Source organism: Oncorhynchus nerka, linkage group LG19 (assembly GCF_034236695.1).
Source record: "Oncorhynchus nerka isolate Pitt River linkage group LG19, Oner_Uvic_2.0, whole genome shotgun sequence".
Taxonomy (NCBI): domain Eukaryota; kingdom Metazoa; phylum Chordata; class Actinopteri; order Salmoniformes; family Salmonidae; genus Oncorhynchus; species Oncorhynchus nerka.
In genome coordinates, this window is record NC_088414.1 from 45,540,612 (window position 1) to 45,562,906 (window position 22,295).

The window sequence follows — 22,295 nt, forward strand, 5'->3', positions numbered from 1 at the left end:
TCCACAGCTCTCCGCCATAATCATGCGATTGCCTCTCCTCTACTCAGCACCTCCCAAAGCCCCCTGGCTCCTAACTAACCTTCCTTGACCCCAACCTTATACATTACTCTTACAGACACCCATTAACATCTGGTGTAGAAACCAGACTATGACACTCCTCGTGTCTCTAGTATAACTGATGATTAACAATATATTTTTTTAAAGTTTAGAAATCAGAAACCCATCGTTGGAATTTAAATAGAATTGGCCCCAAACCCTGGTCCGTAAGTTCCTCTCAAAGTGCATTGGAAGAGAAGGTCCCAAACGAGGGACCTTGTATCCTCTTCTCCTTTGCTCTTAGATAAAGGAGATAAGGAAACAAAACGCTCTTAGAAAGGAGATAAGGAAACAAGGACAGAGGAAGCAAGAATTTGACAGCTATCGGTAGTAATGTTTTCAGGGACCCATATCCAAGTTGAGGCTCAGAGCTGATTTAGGATCAGTTTGGCATTTTTAGATCTTAATAAATATGAATATATGAACAGAGGGGAACTGATCATAGATCAGCACTTTTAGAATACGGGCCGTAGCTTCGGTTTGAAGGTCTCGAGCGAGGTCATCGTCTCTCGGGGTCAAGTCGAGTTCAAGGGGGTCACGTGGAGGAGCTGTCCTGGCTTGTCCGATTCCGATTGGTGGAGCTGAGCGTCTCCAGTTGCTGAGCTCGCTCAGTGTGGACGTTGAGCAGCGTGGCGTTCTCCTCCGACAGGACACGGAACTCATCCTCCAGACAGGCCATTTCCACGGCAACAAACTCGTCCCCCGCCAGCTCTGCCAGCAGCTCACGCCTGGAGAGTAAAGGGGGGAGGTTAAAGGTGCCAGTGGGAACCAGGTGAATTCACAGATTAAAAGCTGGGCCATGGGGCAAACGTAGGGCATTTACGTAGGGAATAGGGTTTCATTTGGGACGCAACTACAAGTGCCTTCAATGCCAGATGTTTATGTGAATGGGACTTCCTGGTTTAAATGGTTAGATAAGTCAAGTAAGTAGTCTGGCAGCCAGCGTGTTGTGACCTAATCTGGCAGACCGCCATCCCACTCTCTAAACAAACTATGGCCTTTGGACTGTGGTAGTGGGGTGTGTGTGTGTGTGTGTGTGTTGGTTCTTCTATCCTTGTGGGGACCTAAAATCCCCAGAAGTCCACAACAGGATATAGGTCGTAAAACAAGGGGGACATTCTCCCCATGAGGACAAAGGCTATTCTAAGTTTAGGGGTTTGGTATACAATTAGGGTTTGAATTGGGGTGAGGGGTATGGGGTTAAGGGGTTAGGGGTATGGGGTTAAGGGGTGAGGGTTAGGGTTAAGGGGTGAGGGGTTAGGGTTAAGGGGTGAGGGGTATGGGGTTAAGGGGTGAGGGTTAAGGTTAAGGGGTGAGGGGTATGGGGTTAAGGGGTGAGGGGTTAGGGTTAAGGTTAAGGGGTATGGGGTTAAGGGGTGAGGGGTTAGGGTTAAGGAAAATAGGATTTTGAAAGTAAATTCACTTGAGGTCCCTACGAGGATAGAACATATCGTATATCGGTGTCTCTGTTTGAATGTGTGTGGGTGTTTTTCCTGTGCCAACATGTGAGGCAGAGCAGGTGTTGCAATCCTAAACACTCGGCTCCTCTCTCTCTCACTCACTCACTCACCCCAACTCTCTCTCTCTCTGTCTCTCTCTCTGTCTCTGTCTCTCTCTCACTCTCTCTCTCTCTCTCTCTCTGTCTCTGTCTCTCACTCACCCTAACTCTCTCTCTCTCTGTCTCTCCAACTCTCTCTCTCTCTCACACACACCTACATACAGGTCTGGGATCAGTCTCAACGTCTGCAGGGGTGTTTACAGTTAACCAGTCTTTCAGACCAGTCACACATGATGTGTCATCTTCTTGTGTAATACTGTAATATCCGTAAGAGGTGTTGCATTGCACTGCAGTTCTCATCACCAGGTTCGCCATGAATATGTGTGCTTGATGATAAACATTGTGTTGTACTGTACTATACCCATCGATAGGCAGAAATGACAAAAATACAACTACAAAGTTACCCCCAAAGACTAACGTATCGAAATAAAATCTACGATACTTTAGCAATGTATTGTATTTAATTAAAATACTTGAAACCGGCCCGAACAGCAACATCGCTCTCAGTACCATTACAAAAAACACCTGATATGTTGTTGTCTATCAGCTGAATGTCACTCTGGATAAAAGCATTGGGAACAACTGCTCTTTCCAGGATGTCGACTGACTAGGTGAATCCAGGTGAAAGCTATGATCCCTTATTGATGTCACTCTGGATAAAAGCATTGGGAACAGCTGCTCTTTCATTCTTGACACACACTGACCAGGTGAATCCAGGTGAAAGATATGATCCCTTATTGATGTCACTTGTTAAATCTACTTCAAATCAGTGTACAGTCGTGGCCAAAAAGTTTTGAGAATGACACAAATATTAATTTTCACAAAGTCTGCTGTTTCAGTGTCTTTAGATATTTTTGTCAGATGTTACTATGGAATAATGAATTATAATTACAAGCATTTCATAAATGTCAAAGGCTTTTATTACATGAAGTTGATGCAAAAGAGTCAATATTTGCAGTGTTGACCCTTCTTTTTCAAGACCTCTGCAATCCGCCCTGGCATGCTGTCAATTAACTTCTGGGCCACATCCTGACTGATGGCAGCCCATTCTTGCACAATCAATGCTTGGAGTTTGTCAGAATTTGTGGGTTTTTGTTTGTCCACCAGCCTCTTGAGGATTGACCACAAGTTCTCAATGGGATTAAGGTCTGGGAAGTTTCCTGGCTGTGGACCCAAAATATCTATATTTTGTTCCTTGAGCCACTTAGTTATCACTTTGCCTTATGGCAAGGTGTCCATCATCCTGGAAAAGACATTGTTCGTCACCAAACTGTTCCTGGGTGGTTGGGAGAAGTTGCTCTCGGAGGATGTGTTGGTACCATTCTTTATTCATGGCTGTGTTCTTAGGCAAAATTGTGAGTCCATTCCTCAGACGAATTGAGCTTCTGAGGGCTAAAGGGGGGGGAGGAACTCAATATTAGGTGTTCCTAATGTTTTGTATACTCAGTGTTGTGGATGTAGCAGCCGCTCTTATCACACCATAGTGTGACAGACTGATACCAAGGTGAAAGGGGGCCACTAATACAAAACAGAAAAGTATTTTATAAATACAAATTACAGCTTCCAAAAATAATCAACTCATTAAAAACAAAACTGCATTTATTTAACCAGGCAAGTCATTTAAGAACAAATTCTTATTTTCAATGACGGCCTAGGAACAGTGGGTTAACTGGTCTAGGAACAGTGGGTTAACTGGTCTAGGAACAGTGGGGTTAACTGGTCTAGGAACAGTGGGTTAACTGGTCTATGAACAGTGGGTTAACTGGTCTAGGAACAGTGGGGTTAACTGGTCAGGAACAGAAAGACTGGTCTTGGAACAGTGGGGATTAACTGGTCTAGGAACAGTGGGGCTTAACTGCCTGTTCCTGGGGCAGAAACCACTAGGCTACCTGCCTCTCTTTGACACTTGCAACCTTCCGGCTACCTGTCCAACACTCTAACCACTAGGCTACCTGCCTCCTCTACACTCTAACCACTAGGCTACCTGCCTCCCTCACTCTAACCACTAGGCTACCTGCCACCCCTCCACTCTAACCACTAGGCTACCCTGCCGCCCCTCCACTCTAACCACTAGGCTACCTGCCACCCCTCCACTCTAACCACTAGGCTACCTGCCTCCCCTCCACTCTAACCACTAGGCTACCTGCCTCCTCTACACTCTAACCACTAGGCTACCTGCCACCCCTCCACTCTAACCACTAGGCTACCTGCCTCCTCTACACTCTAACCACTAGGCTACCTGCCACCCCTCCACTCTAACCACTAGGCTACCTGCCACCCCTCCACTCTAACCACTAGGCTACCTGCCTCCTCTACACTAACCACTAGGCTACCTGCCACCCCTCCACTCTAACCACTAGGCTACCTGCCTCCTCTACACTCTAACCACTAGGCTACCTGCCTCCCCTCCACTCTAACCACTAGGCTACCTGCCTCCTCTACACTCTAACCACTAGGCTACCTGCCTCCCCTCCACTCTAACCACTAGGCTACCTGCCTCCTCTACACTCTAACCACTAGGCTACCTGCCTCCTCTACAATCTAACCACTAGTCTACCTGCCTCCCCTCCACTCTAACCACTAGGCTACCTGCCACCCCTCCACTCTAACCACTAGGCTACCCTGTCGCCCTATAGGGAGATGTTTTCCAGATAAATCATCTGGATTTCATGATATTCTTTAAAATGTACCCTTAAGGAAACACAAGACTCGTTCCCACAGTCTGTATTATTTTTCCTCCAGCCTCTTCGCAAACACGATTTCATACGTTGTTGTTTTGTATCAACAGATTCATCCACTGTGTGAACACTAGAGCTCTTCCAATGTTTCAGGACAAGCCTTAATTAACACAGACACAATACCTAAACATTGTATTTTACCTTCTGTTTGTTTTAATCCCTAATATTTCAGCCTTGTCACTCATCAGACACAGTTTTGGTGACCTACTGGAGGTACCTGGGATCCAAGGCCGTCTCCCATGCACTGTAAGGCTTTGTCCCATAGGGGGGTGCACAACCAGGCATTCCCACAGTGCAGGTAGGAGGGTTCCTTTTGCCCCTGCACATCGCCAACATGCATCATCCCGGGAAAAACTCCTCCTATGGAACCTTAGGGGAGGGGAACTAAATCTATGAAAACTCCTCCTATGGAACCTTAGGGGAGGGGAACTAAATCTATGAAAACTCCTCCTATGGAACCTTAGGGGAGGGGAACTAAATCTATGAAAACTCCTCCTATGGAACCTCAGGGGAGGGACATTAAATCTATGGAAAACTCCTCCTATGGAACCTCAGGGGAGGGGAATTAAATCTATGGAAAACTTGTCTACCATTTCCCTCGTCTTCTCTAACATTTTGCCCAAATATCTGAAGTAATATACAACCTTGTCTTTTCTGACATTTTGCCCAAATATCTAAACTAATATAGAACCTCGTCTTCTATCTCAGTGTAAATCCCTGTGCCACAATTCTCAAGTTTTCACAGGTGTCATTATTAACCTTTAACAGCATGTTGTAACCTAAAGCGGTAGACCGTACAGAACTCGGTAGTGAAAATGCATCTTCAACAACATTGTTGCCTTTTGACATAATGGCACCACCTAGTGTTTAATTAACAGCATTAATTAGCGCATCACTCCATATGTCATTATCACATAGCCTTGATTTGCATATTTCTCCATACGTCATTATCACACCGCCTTGATTTGCATATTTCTCCATACGTCATTATCACACCGCCTTGATTTGCATATATCTCCATACGTCATTATCACACCGCCTTGATTTGCATATTTCTCCATACGTCATTATCACACCGCCTTGATTTGCATATATCTCCATACGTCATTATCACACCGCCTTGATTTGCATATATCTCCATACGTCATTATTACATAGCTTTGATTTGCATATATCTCCATACGTCATTATCACACCGCCTTGATTTGCATATATCTCCATACGTCACTATCATAAAGTTTATACTTATTCCCCATTTCTTCAAATGACAAAAATGCCTCATTCTTGTGCAGGTCTCCCAGAGTATGAACCCCTTCTCTTACCCATTTTCCCCAAATGATTGACTCCTTCCCCAATAGAAGGATTATACCATTTAGAGGCATACATGTTTCTGTTGAGAGACTCTTTGATCCTTTAATGAAATGACAACCACACTTCTCTAGAACGGCATAGAATTGGATTGATGCCTTGTATTTCTGTATCGTCGGCTCGATTTTTGGGATAGAATATAGAAGGATCCGAAAGCAGCTGTCAAACCACGTTCCAACCCATCTCTCCTCAACATCCTCTCTTCTCCGGTACTGAAACATTCTAGATAGCTGGAAAGCTACATTGTACAGTTCCACATCTGGGAGTCCTATCCCTCCCTAGTCCTAACCCTCCCGAGTCCTAACCCTCCCTAATCCTAACCCTCCCGAGTCCTAACCCTCCCGAGTCCTAACCCTCCCGAGTCCTAAACCTCCCTAATCCTAACCCTCCCGAGTCCTAACCCTCCCTAATCCTAACCCTCCCTAGGCCTAACCCTCCCTAGTCCTAACCCTAAACTGCGCTCTGATTTTGCTGATCATCATTAGTCGCCTAGCAAACTTGCCAACTGCTGGTCGCTAATGGCCTGGTACTCAGCACTCTATTGTCCCTCTAATCACTCTGACATCAATGCAATTGTATTCGGAAATCAAATCATACACTCGATGAGAGGTAATGAGCTCATGTTGCGCAACATTTCTATAGGCTGTGCAATTGCGTGAGAAAACAGAGTGATGGCCTCTATTAAAAAGAGGAGGATCCCATCAGCTTTCTATAGGCTAGGCCTACTATACTTATTTCTCAACTTTCCTAGTATTACAGTATGACATAGCACTGTGATAAAGTCTCTCACCACTACACTGGGAGTTATTAATAGGAATACCATAGTGAAAACGTCTATCATACATGTCAGATTTCAATACTGGCAAAATGTCATAAGTCAGGAGGATGTCTTCTCTCGAATGTGCCATTGATCATATCTGTGCAATATTCCTACCAATTTAACGGAGGGTTTAGCAAATTTTCCTATTTTTCTGCCGTTGCCAGAGACGTTATAGACAGGAGATAGGAAACCAATGAACAAACCAACGACCAATCGCGTTCACGTTGACATGCTGCGTCACGCGGTTGCTATCGTCACACAATCCCTTCTCAAGGTCAGTGGATATGTCGAGAAAACGCGCCTATTTTTGTCCAAAGAAGAAGAAGCCTGAAGGAGGAGAGATTACTAGAAACTAACTCGGTTTTCCCTTTTATCTGTGGATTCATTGTCAGAGTAGAGGACCTTACGGTTAAATAACAACCCAATGTTTATATCTCAGGAAAAAAATGGCTAGCAACAGCAAACTAGCTGTTAATATAATATTAATATAGTTGCTTCAGAGTTGGTTTTGACATTTCAACCTGCGTGTCCTGATCGCGTCTGGTGTGGACGGACAATATTTACATGTGCACGATTCATCCTGGTCCCTTTGCAGAAAAACAGCCCCAAAGCATGATGTTTCCACCCCCATGCTTCACAGTAGGTATGGTGTTCTTTGGATGCAACTCAGCATTCTTTGTCCTCCAAACACGACGAGTTGAGTTTTTACCAAAAAGTTCTATTTTGGTTTCATCTGACAATCTCCCAATCTTCTTCTGGATCATCCAAATGCTCTCTAGCAAACTTCAGACGGGCCTGGACATGTACTGGCTTAAGCAGGGGGACATGTCTGGCACTGCAGGATTTGAGTCCCTGGTGGCATAGTGTGTTACTGATGGTAGGCTTTGTTACTTTGGTCCCAGCTCTCTGCAGGTCATTCACTAGGTCCCCCCGTGTGGTTCTGGGATTTTTGCTCACTGTTCTTGTGATCATTTTGACCCCACGGGATGAGATCTTGTGTGGAGCCCCAGATCGAGGGAGATTATCAGTGGTCTTGTATGTCTTCCATTTCCAATTGCTCCCACAGTTGATTTTTTCAAACTAAGCTGCTTACCTATTGCAGATTCACTCTTCCCAGCCTGGTGCAGGTCTACAATACGGTTTCTGGTGTCCTTTGACAGCTCTTTGGTCTTGGCCATAGTGGAGTTTGGAGTGTGACTGTTTGAGGTTGTGGACAGGTGTCTTTTATACTGATAAGTTCAAACAGGTGCCATTAATACAGGTAATGAGTGGAGGACAGAGGAGCCTCTTAAAGAAGAAGTTACAGGTCTGTGAGAGCTAGAAATCTTGCCAAATACTTATTTTCCACCATAATTTGCAAATAAATTCATTAAAAATCCTACAATGTGATTTTCTGGATTTTTTTCCTCATTTTGTCTGTCATAGTTGAAGTGTACCTATGATGAAAATTACAGGCCTCTCTCATATTTTTAAGTGGGAGAACTTGCACAATTGGTGGCAGACTAAATAGTTTTTTGCCCCACTGTATCTCAATGTCCTGGATTACAATATCAGTAATATATATACCTCAATGTCCCGGATTACAGCACCAGTAATATATACCTCAATGTCCCGGATTACAGCACCAGTAACATGTACCTCAATGTCCCGGATTACAGCACCAGTAACATGTACCTCAATGTCCCGGATTACAGCACCAGTAACATGTACCTCAATGTCCCGGATTACAGCACCAGTAACATGTACCTCATTGTTCTAGATTACAGCACCAGTAACATAGTTTACTGTACCTCAATGTCCTGGATTACAGCACCAGTAACATAGCTACTGTACCTCAATGTCCTGGATTACAGCACCAGTAACATGTACCTCAATGTCCTGGATTACAGCACCAGTAACATGGCTACTGTACCTCAATGTCCTGGATTACAGCACCAGTAACATGTACCTCAATGTCCCGGATTACAGCACCAGTAACATGGCTACTGTACCTCAATGTCCTGGATTACAGCACCAGTAACATGTACCTCAATGTCCTGGATTACAGCACCAGTAACATAGCTACTGTACCTCAATGTTCTGGATTACAGCACCAGTAACATGTACCTCAATGTCCCGGATTACAGCACCAGTAACATAGTTTACTGTACCTCAATGTCCCGGATTACAGCACCAGTAACATGTACCTCAATGTCCTGGATTACAGCACCAGTAACATGTACCTCAATGTCCTGGATTACAGCACCAGTAACATAGCTACTGTACCTCAATGTCCCGGATTACAGCACCAGTAACATGGTTTACTGTACCTCAATGTCCCAGATTACAGCACCAGTAACATGGTTTACTGTACCTCAATGTCCCGGATTACAGCACCAGTAACATGGTTTACTGTACCTCAATGTCCTGGATTACAGCACCAGTAACATGGTTTACTGTACCTCAATGTCCCGGATTACAGCACCAGTAACATGGTTTACTGTACCTCAATGTCCCGGATTACAGCACCAGTAACATGGTTTACTGTACCTCAATGTCCTGGATTACAGCACCAGTAACATGGCTACTGTACCTCAATGTCCTGGATTACAGCACCAGTAACATGGCTACTGTACCTCAATGTCCTGGATTACAGCACCAGTAACATGGCTACTGTACCTCAATGTCCTGGATTACAGCACCAGTAACATGGTTTACTGTACCTCAATGTCCCGGATTACAGCACCAGTAACATGGTTTACTGTACCTCAATGTCCCGGATTACAGCACCAGTAACATGGTTTACTGTACCTCAATGTCCTGGATTACAGCACCAGTAACATGGTTTACTGTACCTCAATGTCCCGGATTACAGCACCAGTAACATGGTTTACTGTACCTCAATGTCCCGGATTACAGCACCAGTAACATGGTTTACTGTACCTCAATGTCCCGGATTACAGCACCAGTAACATGGTTTACTGTACCTCAATGTCCTGGATTACAGCACCAGTAACATGGCTACTGTACCTCAATGTCCTGGATTACAGCACCAGTAACATGGCTACTGTACCTCAATGTCCTGGATTACAGCACCAGTAACATGGCTACTGTACCTCAATGTCCTGGATTACAGCACCAGTAACATGGCTACTGTACCTCAATGTCCTGGATTACAGCACCAGTAACATGTACCTCAATGTCCTGGATTACAGCACCAGTAACATGTACCTCAATGTCCTGGATTACAGCACCAGTAACATGGTTTACTGTACCTCAATGTCCCGGATTACAGCACCAGTAACATGGTTTACTGTACCTCAATGTCCCGGATTACAGCACCAGTAACATGGTTTACTGTACCTCAATGTCCCGGATTACAGCACCAGTAACATGGTTTACTGTACCTCAATGTCCTGGATTACAGCACCAGTAACATGGTTTACTGTACCTCAATGTCCTGGATTACAGCACCAGTAACATAGCTACTGTACCTCAATGTCCCGGATTACAGTACCAGTAACATGGTTTACTGTACCTCAATGTCCTGGATTACAGCACCAGTAACATGGTTTACTGTACCTCAATGTCCTGGATTACAGCACCAGTAACATAGCTACTGTACCTCAATGTCCCGGATTACAGCACCAGTAACATGGTTTACTGTACCTCAATGTCCTGGATTACAGCACCAGTAACATGGTTTACTGTACCTCAATGTCCTGGATTACAGCACCAGTAACATGTACCTCAATGTCCCGGATTACAGCACCAGTAACATGGCTACTGTACCTCAATGTCCTGGATTACAGCACCAGTAACATAGCTACTGTACCTCAATGTCCCGGATTACAGCACCAGTAACATGGTTTACTGTACCTCAATGTCCCGGATTACAGCACCAGTAACATGGTTTACTGTACCTCAATGTCCTAGATTACAGCACCAGTAACATGGTTTACTGTACCTCAATGTCCTGGATTACAGCACCAGTAACATAGCTACTGTACCTCAATGTCCCGGATTACAGCACCAGTAACATGGTTTACTGTACCTCAATGTCCTGGATTACAGCACCAGTAACATGGTTTACTGTACCTCAATGTCCTGGATTACAGCACCAGTAACATAGCTACTGTACCTCAATGTCCCGGATTACAGCACCAGTAACATGGTTTACTGTACCTCAATGTCCCGGATTACAGCACCAGTAACATGGTTTACTGTACCTCAATGTCCTGGATTACAGCACCAGTAACATGGTTTACTGTACCTCAATGTCCTGGATTACAGCACCAGTAACATGTACCTCAATGTCCCGGATTACAGCACCAGTAACATGGCTACTGTACCTCAATGTCCTGGATTACAGCACCAGTAACATGTACCTCAATGTCCTGGATTACAGCACCAGTAACATGGTTTACTGTACCTCAATGTCCTGGATTACAGCACCAGTAACATGGTTTACTGTACCTCAATGTCCCGGATTACAGCACCAGTAACATGGTTTACTGTACCTCAATGTCCTGGATTACAGCACCAGTAACATGGTTTACTGTACCTCAATGTCCTGGATTACAGCACCAGTAACATGGTTTACTGTACCTCAATGTCCTGGATTACAGCACCAGTAACATGTACCTCAATGTCCCGGATTACAGCACCAGTAACATGGTTTACTGTACCTCAATGTCCCGGATTACAGCACCAGTAACATGGCTACTGTACCTCAATGTCCTGGATTACAGCACCAGTAACATGTACCTCAATGTTTTACAGCACCAGTAACATGGTTTACTGTACCTCAATGTCCTGGATTACAGCACCAGTAACATGGTTTACTGTACCTCAATGTCCTGGATTACAGCACCAGTAACATGTACCTCAATGTCCCGGATTACAGCACCAGTAACATGGCTACTGTACTCAATGTCCTGGATTACAGCACCAGTAACATGTCCTGGATTACAGCACCAGTAACATGGTTTACTGTACTCAATGTCCTGGATTACAGCACCAGTAACATGGTTTACTGTACCTCAATGTCCTGGATTACAGCACCAGTAACATGGTTTACTGTACCTCAATGTCCTGGATTACAGCACCAGTAACATGGTTTACTGTACCTCAATGTCCTGGATTACAGCACCAGTAACATGGTTTACTGTACCTCAATGTCCCGGATTACAGCACCAGTAACATGGTTTACTGTACCTCAATGTCACCAGTAACATTACAGCACCAGTAACATGGTTTACTGTACCTCAATGTCCCGGATTACAGCACCAGTAACATGGTTTACTGTACCTCAATGTCCCGGATTACAGCACCAGTAACATGGTTTACTGTACCTCAATGTCCCGGATTACAGCACCAGTAACATGGTTTACTGTACCTCAATGTCCTGGATTACAGCACCAGTAACATGGTTTACTGTACCTCAATGTCCTGGATTACAGCACCAGTAACATGGTTTACTGTACCTCAATGTCCCGGATTACAGCACCAGTAACATGGTTTACTGTACCTCAATGTCCCGGATTACAGCACCAGTAACATGGCTACTGTACCTCAATGTCCCGGATTACAGCACCAGTAACATGGCTACTGTACCTCAATGTCCCGGATTACAGCACCAGTAACATGGTTTACTGTACCTCAATGTCCTGGATTACAGCACCAGTAACATGGCTACTGTACCTCAATGTCCTGGATTACAGCACCAGTAACATGGCTACTGTACTGTCCCGGATTACAGCACCAGTAACATGGCTACTGTACCTTACAGCACCAGTAACATGGTTTACTGTACCTCAATGTCCTGGATTACAGCACCAGTAACATGGCTACTGTACCTCAATGTCCTGGATTACAGCACCAGTAACATGGCTACTGTACTGTCCTGGATTACAGCACCAGTCAATGTCCCGGATTACAGCACCAGTAACATGGTTTACTGTACCTCAATGTCCCGGATTACAGCACCAGTAACATGGCTACTGTACCTCAATGTCCTGGATTACAGCACCAGTAACATGGCTACTGTACCTCAATGTCCTGGATTACAGCACCAGTAACATGGCTACTGTACCTCAATGTCCCGGATTACAGCACCAGTAACATGTACCTCAATGTCCTGGATTACAGCACCAGTAACATGGTTTACTGTACCTCAATGTCCCGGATTACAGCACCAGTAACATGGTTTACTGTACCTCAATGTCCCGGATTACAGCACCAGTAACATGGTTTACTGTACCTCAATGTCCCGATTACAGCACCAGTAACATTTTACTGTACCTCAATGCATTACAGCACCAGTAACATGGTTTACTGTACTCAATGTCCTGGATTACAGCACCAGTAACATGGTTTACTGTACCTCAATGTCCTGGATTACAGCACCAGTAACATGTACCTCAATGTCCCGGAACAGCACCAGTAACATGGCTACTGTACCTCAATGTCCTGGATTACAGCACCAGTAACATGGTCCTGGAATACAGCACCAGTAACATGGTTTACTGTACCAATGTCCTGGATTACAGCACCAGTAACATGGTTTACTGTACCTCAATGTCCTGATTACAGCACCAGTAACATGTACCTCAATGTCCCGGATTACAGCACCAGTAACTGTACCTCAATGTCCTGGATTACAGCACCAGTAACATGGTTTACTGTACCTCAATGTCCCGGATTACAGCACCAGTAACATGGTTTACTGTACCTCAATGTCCCGGATTACAGCACCAGTAACATGGTTTACTGTACCTCAATGTCCTGGATTACAGCACCAGTAACATGGTTTACTGTACCTCAATGTCCTGGATTACAGCACCAGTAACATGGTTTACTGTACCTCAATGTCCCGGATTACAGCACCAGTAACATGGGTTACTGTACCTCAATGTCCTGGATTACAGCACCAGTAACATGGTTTACTGTACCTCAATGTCCTGATTACAGCACCAGTAACATGGTTTACTGTACCTCAATGTCCCAGCACCAGTAACATGGTTTACTGTACCTCAATGTCCTGGATTACAGCACCAGTAACATGGTTTACTGTACCTCAATGTCCTGGATTACAGCACCAGTAACATAGCTACTGTACCTCAATGTCCCGGATTACAGCACCAGTAACATGGTTTACTGTACCTCAATGTCCTGGATTACAGCACCAGTAACATGGTTTACTGTACCTCAATGTCCTGGATTACAGCACCAGTAACATAGCTACTGTACCTCAATGTCCCGGATTACAGCACCAGTAACATGGTTTACTGTACCTCAATGTCCCGGATTACAGCACCAGTAACATGGTTTACTGTACCTCAATGTCCTGGATTACAGCACCAGTAACATGGTTTACTGTACCTCAATGTCCTGGATTACAGCACCAGTAACATGTACCTCAATGTCCCGGATTACAGCACCAGTAACATGGCTACTGTACCTCAATGTCCTGGATTACAGCACCAGTAACATGTACCTCAATGTCCTGGATTACAGCACCAGTAACATGGTTTACTGTACCTCAATGTCCCGGATTACAGCACCAGTAACATGGTTTACTGTACCTCAATGTCCCGGATTACAGCACCAGTAACATGGTTTACTGTACCTCAATGTCCTGGATTACAGCACCAGTAACATGGTTTACTGTACCTCAATGTCCTGGATTACAGCACCAGTAACATGTACCTCAATGTCCCGGATTACAGCACCAGTAACATGGTTTACTGTACCTCAATGTCCCGGATTACAGCACCAGTAACATGGCTACTGTACCTCAATGTCCTGGATTACAGCACCAGTAACATGTACCTCAATGTCCTGGATTACAGCACCAGTAACATGGTTTACTGTACCTCAATGTCCTGGATTACAGCACCAGTAACATGGTTTACTGTACCTCAATGTCCTGGATTACAGCACCAGTAACATGTACCTCAATGTCACGGATTACAGCACCAGTAACATGGCTACTGTACCTCAATGTCCTGGATTACAGCACCAGTAACATGTACCTCAATGTCCTGGATTACAGCACCAGTAACATGGTTTACTGTACCTCAATGTCAACAGCAACAGTAACATGGTTTACTGTACCTCAATGTCCTGATTACAGCACCAGTAACATGGTTTACTGTACCTCAATGTCCCGGATTACAGCACCAGTAACATGGTTTACTGTACCTCAATGTCCTGGATTACAGCACCAGTAACATGGTTTACTGTACCTCAATGTCCTGGATTACAGCACCAGTAACATGGTTTACTGTACCTCAATGTCCTGGATTACAGCACCAGTAACATGGTTTACTGTACCTCAATGTCCCGGATTACAGCACCAGTAACATGGTTTACTGTACCTCAATGTCCCGGATTACAGCACCAGTAACATGGTTTACTGTACCTCAATGTCCCGGATTACAGCACCAGTAACATGGTTTACTACCTCAATGTATTACAGCACCAGTAACAACTGTACCTCAATGTCCCGATTACAGCACCAGTAACATGGTTTACTGTACCTCAATGTCCCGGATTACAGCACCAGTAACATGGTTTACTGTACCTCAATGTCCCGGATTACAGCACCAGTAACATGGTTTACTGTACCTCAATGTCCTGGATTACAGCACCAGTAACATGGTTTACTGTACCTCAATGTCCCGGATTACAGCACCAGTAACATGGTTTACTGTACCTCAATGTCCCGGATTACAGCACCAGTAACATGGCTACTGTACCTCAATGTCCCGGATTACAGCACCAGTAACATGGCTACTGTACCTCAATGTCCCGGATTACAGCACCAGTAACATGGTTTACTGTACCTCAATGTCCTGGATTACAGCACCAGTAACATGGCTACTGTACCTCAATGTCCCGGATTACAGCACCAGTAACATGGCTACTGTACCTCAATGTCCCGGATTACAGCACCAGTAACATGGCTACTGTACCTCAATGTCCCGGATTACAGCACCAGTAACATGGTTTACTGTACCTCAATGTCCTGGATTACAGCACCAGTAACATGGCTACTGTACCTCAATGTCCTGGATTACAGCACCAGTAACATGGCTACTGTACCTCAATGTCCTGGATTACAGCACCAGTAACATGTACCTCAATGTCCCGGATTACAGCACCAGTAACATGGTTTACTGTACCTCAATGTCCCGGATTACAGCACCAGTAACATGGCTACTGTACCTCAATGTCCCGGATTACAGCACCAGTAACATGGCTACTGTACCTCAATGTCCCGGATTACAGCACCAGTAACATGGCTACTGTACCTCAATGTCCCGGATTACAGCACCAGTAACATGTACCTCAATGTCCTGGATTACAGCACCAGTAACATGGTTTACTGTACCTCAATGTCCCGGATTACAGCACCAGTAACATGGTTTACTGTACCTCAATGTCCCGGATTACAGCACCAGTAACATGGTTTACTGTACCTCAATGTCCTGGATTACAGCACCAGTAACATGGTTTACTGTACCTCAATGTCCTGGATTACAGCACCAGTAACATGGTTTACTGTACCTCAATGTCCTGGATTACAGCACCAGTAACATGTACCTCAATGTCCCGGATTACAGCACCAGTAACATGGCTACTGTACCTCAATGTCCTGGATTACAGCACCAGTAACATGTACCTCAATGTCCTGGATTACAGCACCAGTAACATGGTTTACTGTACCTCAATGTCCTGGATTACAGCACCAGTAACATGGTTTACTGTACCTCAATGTCCTGGATTACAGCACCAGTAACATGTACCTCAATGTCCCGGATTACAGCACCAGTAACATGTACCTCAATGTCCCGGATTACAGCACCAGTAACATGGTTTACTGTACCTCAATGTCCCGGATTACAGCACCAGTAACATGGTTTACTGTACCTCAATGTCCTGGATTACAGCACCAGTAACATGGTTTACTGTACCTCAATGTCCTGGATTACAGCACCAGTAACATGTACCTCAATGTCCCGGATTACAGCACCAGTAACATGTACCTCAATGTCCCGGATTACAGCACCAGTAACATGGTTTACTGTACCTCAATGTCCTGGATTACAGCACCAGTAACATGGTTTACTGTACCTCAATGTCCTGGATTACAGCACCAGTAACATGGTTTACTGTACCTCAATGTCCTGGATTACAGCACCAGTAACATGGTTTACTGTACCTCAATGTCCTGGATTACAGCACCAGTAACATGGTTTACTGTACCTCAATGTCCTGGATTACAGCACCAGTAACATGTACCTCAATGTCCCGGATTACAGCACCAGTAACATGGCTACTGTACCTCAATGTCCTGGATTACAGCACCAGTAACATGTACCTCAATGTCCTGGATTACAGCACCAGTAACATGGTTTACTGTACCTCAATGTCCTGGATTACAGCACCAGTAACATGTACCTCAATGTCCCGGATTACAGCACCAGTAACATGTACCTCAATGTCCTGGATTACAGCACCAGTAACATGGTTTACTGTACCTCAATGTCCCGGATTACAGCACCAGTAACATGGTTTACTGTACCTCAATGTCCCGGATTACAGCACCAGTAACATGGCTACTGTACCTCAATGTCCCGGATTACAGCACCAGTAACATGGCTACTGTAGCCCACTAAACCATAAACCACACGTATTCAACTATCCCTGTAAAAGCATTATTATTAATAATTAATAATATTATTAAGTGGTATTAAAAATTGGGGTAACCGGGGAATTACAACGGGGTTGCCACATTTAGAAAAATAACAGATAATACTACAGATTATTGTATTGGACAATGTACAACCTTTTTTGAGAATTTTTTAATTTATTAAATTTTTATTGTGTTAAATTTAATTAATTGGTTCTATTAATTTTCATGGGAAAGATGACAATGTGAATTGAAGAGTATTTGTCAATCTAAGTAACTATATTTACAGATTTTAAGGTGTCATTAGGTTTGGGGTGGGGTCATTATGTTTTGGGTGGGATGGGGTCATTAGGTTTGGGATGGGTGGGGTCATTAGATTTGGGATAGGGTCATTAGATTTGGGATGGGGTGGGGTCATTAGTTTTGGGGTGGGGTCATTAGTTTTGGGGTGGGGTCATTAGATTTGGGATGGGGTGGGGTCATTAGTTTTGGGGTGGGGTCATTAGATATGGGGTGGGGTCATTAGTTTTGGGGTGGGGTCATTAGATATGGGGTGGAGTCATTAGATTTGGGGTGGGGTCATTGGATATGAGGTGGAGTCGTTAGATTTGGGGTATGGTCATTAGATTTGGGGTGGGGTCATTGGATATGAGGTGGAGTCGTTAGATTTGGGGTATGGTCATTAGATTTGGGGTGGGGTCATTAGGTTTGGTGTGGAGTCATTAGGTTTGGGGTGAGGTCATTAGATTTGGGGTGAGGTCATTAGATTTGGGGTTGAGTCATTAGGTTTGGGGTGAGGTCATTAGATTTGGGGTGAGGTCATTAGATTTGGGGTGGAGTCATTAGGTTTGGGGTGAGGTCATTAGATTTGGGGTGGGGTCATTAGATTTGGGGTGGGGTGGTGTCATTAGGTTTGGGGTGGAGTCATTAGGTTTGGGGTGAGGTCATTAGATTTGGGGTGAGGTCATTAGGTTTGGGGTGAGGTCATTAGATTTGGGGTGGGGTCATTAGATTTGGGGTGGGGTGGTGTCATTAGGTTTGGGGTGGAGTCATTAGGTTTGGGGTGAGGTCATTAGATTTGGGGTGGGGTCATTAGGTTTGGGGTGGAGTCATTAGGTTTGGGGTGAGGTCATTAGATTTGGGGTGAAGTCATTAGATTTGGGGTCGAGTCATTAGGTTTGGGGTGAGGTCATTAGATTTGGGGTGGGGTCATTAGATTTGGGGTGGGGTCATTAGGTTTGGGGTGGAGTCATTAGATTTGGGGTGGGGTCATTAGATTTGGGGTGGGGTCATTAGATTTGGGATGGGGTGGGGTAATTAGATTTGGGATGGGGTCATTAGGGGGGGTCATCATCATCCTTTAACTCGAAAATCTATCGCCAGTTTTGTACGGCGCAGCGCGGCTCGGAACGGAACATACCGGACCGATTTTTCTCTCCATGTCCCTGGATTTCAACTGCTCTCTGGACATTCACTCCCGGATCTCACAGCTAGCTTGCTGCTATCCGTGTGTCTATCTGCTTTCGTCGATTCCGGAGCAAACATCAATTACTCCGGAGCTAGCCAGCTCCGTCAATCACTCCTGAGCTCCGTCAATCACTCCTGGGCTGCAGTCACCTATCCGGACCCGTTTTACTGCCTACGCGGAGCCCCACCGGGCCTTCACAACTGGACTGCCGACGTTATCTACCCGAAGGAGATCCGGCTGGCTCCTCCGTCGCGACGTTACCTGAACGCCCATCTGCGGCCTGCTAACCGTTAGCTGTCTTACCGGCTGCTCTCAGAATAGACAATCGGACAATTTATTTATTTTTATTATTATTATGTTTCTTCTTGGGCCTCTATAACTATATCTATTGTTTTTATTTTTTTGTTGTTGTGTGATTTGGACTAATCCCCTCTACCACACGGAACTCCACTAATCTACTGACGGAACGCAAGAGGTGGCTAACAACAGACCTCCATCCTATGCTAGCTTGCTACCGATGTCCTGGCTAGCTGTCTAAATCGCCGTGACCCCAAACCAACCTCTCCACTCCCTGGACCCTTTTGATCACTCGACTAAGGATGCCTCTCCTTAATGTCAATATGTCTTGTCCATTGCTGTTCTGGTTAGTGTTTATTGGCTTATTTCACTGTAGAGCCTCTAGTCCTGCTCACTATACCTTATCCAACTTATTAGTTCCACCACCCACACATGCAATGACATCTCCTGGTTTCAATGATGTTTCTAGAGACAATATATCTCTCTTCATCACTCAATACCTAGGTTTACCTCCACTGTATTCACATCCTACCATACCTTTGTCTGTACATTATACCTTGATGCTATTTTATCGCCCCCAGAAACCTCCTTTTTACTCTCTGTTCCAGACGTTCTAGACGACCAATTCTTATTGCTTTTAGCCGTACCCTTATTCTTCTCCTCCTATGTTCCTCTGGCGATGTAGAGGTGAATCCAGGCCCTGCAGTGCCTAGCTCCACTCCTATTCCCCAGGCGCTCTCTTTTGATGACTTCTGTAACCGTAATAGCCTTGGTTTCATGCATGTTAACATTAGAAGCCTCCTCCCTAAGTTTGTTCTTTTCACTGCTTTAGCACACTCTGCCAACCCGGATGTTCTAGCTGTGTCTGAATCCTGGCTTAGGAAGACCACCAAAAATTCAGAAATTTTAATTCCAAACTACAACATTTTCAGACAAGATAGAACTGCCAAAGGGGGCGGTGTTGCAATCTACTGCAAAGATAGCCTGCAGAGTTCTGTCCTACTATCCAGGTCTGTACCCAAACAATTTGAACTTCTACTTTTAAAAATCCACCTCTCTAAAAACAAGTCTCTCACCGTTGCCGCCTGCTATAGACCACCCTCTGCCCCCAGCTGTGCTCTGGACACCATATGTGAACTGATTGCCCCCATCTATCTTCAGAGCTCGTGCTGCTAGGCGACCTAAACTGGAACATGCTTAACACCCCAGCCATCCTACAATCTAAACTTGATGCCCTCAATCTCACACAAATTATCAATGAACCTACCAGGTACCCCCCAAAGCCTTAAACACGGGCACCCTCATAGATATCATCCTAACCAACTTCCCCTCTAAATACACCTCTGCTGTCTTCAACCAAGATCTCAGCGATCACTGCCTCATTGCCTGCATCCGTAATGGGTCAGCGGTCAAACGACCTCCACTCATCACTGTAAAACGCTCCCTGAAACACTTCAGCGAGCAGGCCTTTCTAATCGACCTGGCCGGGGTGTCCTGGAAGGATATTGATCTCATCCCGTCAGTAGAGGATGCCTGGATATTTTTTTAAATGCCTTCCTAACAATCTTAAATAAACATGCCCCATTCAAGAAATTTAGAACCAGGAACAGATATAGCCCTTGGTTCTCCCCAGACCTGACTGCCCTTAACCAACACAAAAACATCCTATGGCGTTCTGCATTAGCATCGAACAGCCCCGTGATATGCAGCTGTTCAGGGAAGCTAGAAACCGTTATACACAGGCAGTTAGAAAAGCCAAGGCTAGCTTTTTCAAGCAGAAATTTGCTTCCTGCAACACTAACTCAAAAAGTTCTGGGACACTGTAAAGTCCATGGAGAATAAGAACACCTCCTCCCAGCTGCCCACTGCACTGAAGATAGGAAACACTGTCACCACTGATAAATCCACCATAATTAAGAATTTCAATAAGCATTTTTCTACGGCTGGCCATGCTTTCCACCTGGCAACTCCTACCCCGGTCAACAGCACTGCACCCCCAACAGCAACTCGCCCAAGCCTTCCCCATTTCTCCTTCTCCCAAATCCATTCAGCTGAAGTTCTGAAAGAGCTGAAAAATCTGGACCCCTACAAATCAGCCGGGCTAGACAATCTGGACCCTTTCTTTCTAAAATTATCTGCCGAAATTGTTGCCACCCCTATTACTAGCCTGTTCAACCTCTCTTTCGTGTCATCTGAGATTCCCAAAGATTGGAAAGCAGCTGCGGTCATCCCCTCTTCAAAGGGGGGACACTCTTGACCCAAACTGTTACAGACCTATATCTATCCTACCATGCCTTTCTAAGGTCTTCGAAAGCCAAGTCAACAAACAGATTACCGACCATTTCGAATCTCACCATACCTTCTCTGCTATGCAATCTGGTTTCAGAGCTGGTCATGGGTGCACCTCAGCCACGCTCAAGGTCCTAAACGATATCTTAACCGCCATCGATAAGAAACATTACTGTGCAGCCGTATTCATTGATCTGGCCAAGGCTTTCGACTCTGTCAACCACCGCATCCTCATCGGCAGACTCGACAGCCTTGGTTTCTCAAATGATTGCCTCGCCTGGTTCACCAACTACTTCTCTGATAGAGTTCAGTGTGTCAAATCGGAGGGTCTGCTGTCCGGACCTCTGGCAGTCTCTATGGGGGTGCCACAGGGTTCAATTCTTGGACCGACTCTCTTCTCTGTATACATCAATGAGGTCGCTCTTGCTGCTGGTGAGTCTCTGATCCACCTCTACGCAGACGACACCATTCTGTATACTTCCGGCCCTTCTTTGGACACTATGTTAACAACCCTCCAGGCAAGCTTCAATGCCATACAACTCTCCTTCCGTGGCCTCCAATTGCTCTTAAATACAAGTAAAACTAAATGCATGCTCTTCAACCGATCGCTACCTGCACCTACCCGCCTGTCCAACATCACTACTCTGGACGGCTCTGACTTAGAATACGTGGACAACTACAAATACTTAGGTGTCTGGTTAGACTGTAAACTCTCCTTCCAGACCCATATCAAACATCTCCAATCCAAAGTTAAATCTAGAATTGGCTTCCTATTTCGCAACAAAGCATCCTTCACTCATGCTGCCAAACATACCCTTGTAAAATTGACCATCCTACCAATCCTCGACTTTGGCGATGTCATTTACAAAATAGCCTCCAATACCCTACTCAACAAATTGGATGCAGTCTATCACAGTGCAATCCGTTTTGTCACCAAAGCCCCATATACTACCCACCATTGCGACCTGTACGCTCTCGTTGGC

General features: G+C 45.1%; 1 protein-coding gene across 1 annotated transcript in view; it reads right to left on the reverse strand.

Moving 5' to 3' along the window:
- Nucleotides 1–22,295, reverse strand: part of map3k7cl (map3k7 C-terminal like) — a 39,111-nt gene that overhangs the window by 487 nt on the left and 16,329 nt on the right. Inside the window, exon 3 of the mRNA XM_065004586.1 lies at nucleotides 1–824. This exon is cut by the window's left edge and continues 487 nt beyond it. Within this exon, the coding sequence (XP_064860658.1) occupies nucleotides 632–824 (193 nt within the window). The 3' untranslated portion in view covers nucleotides 1–631. The remainder of the gene's footprint in view (nucleotides 825–22,295) is intronic.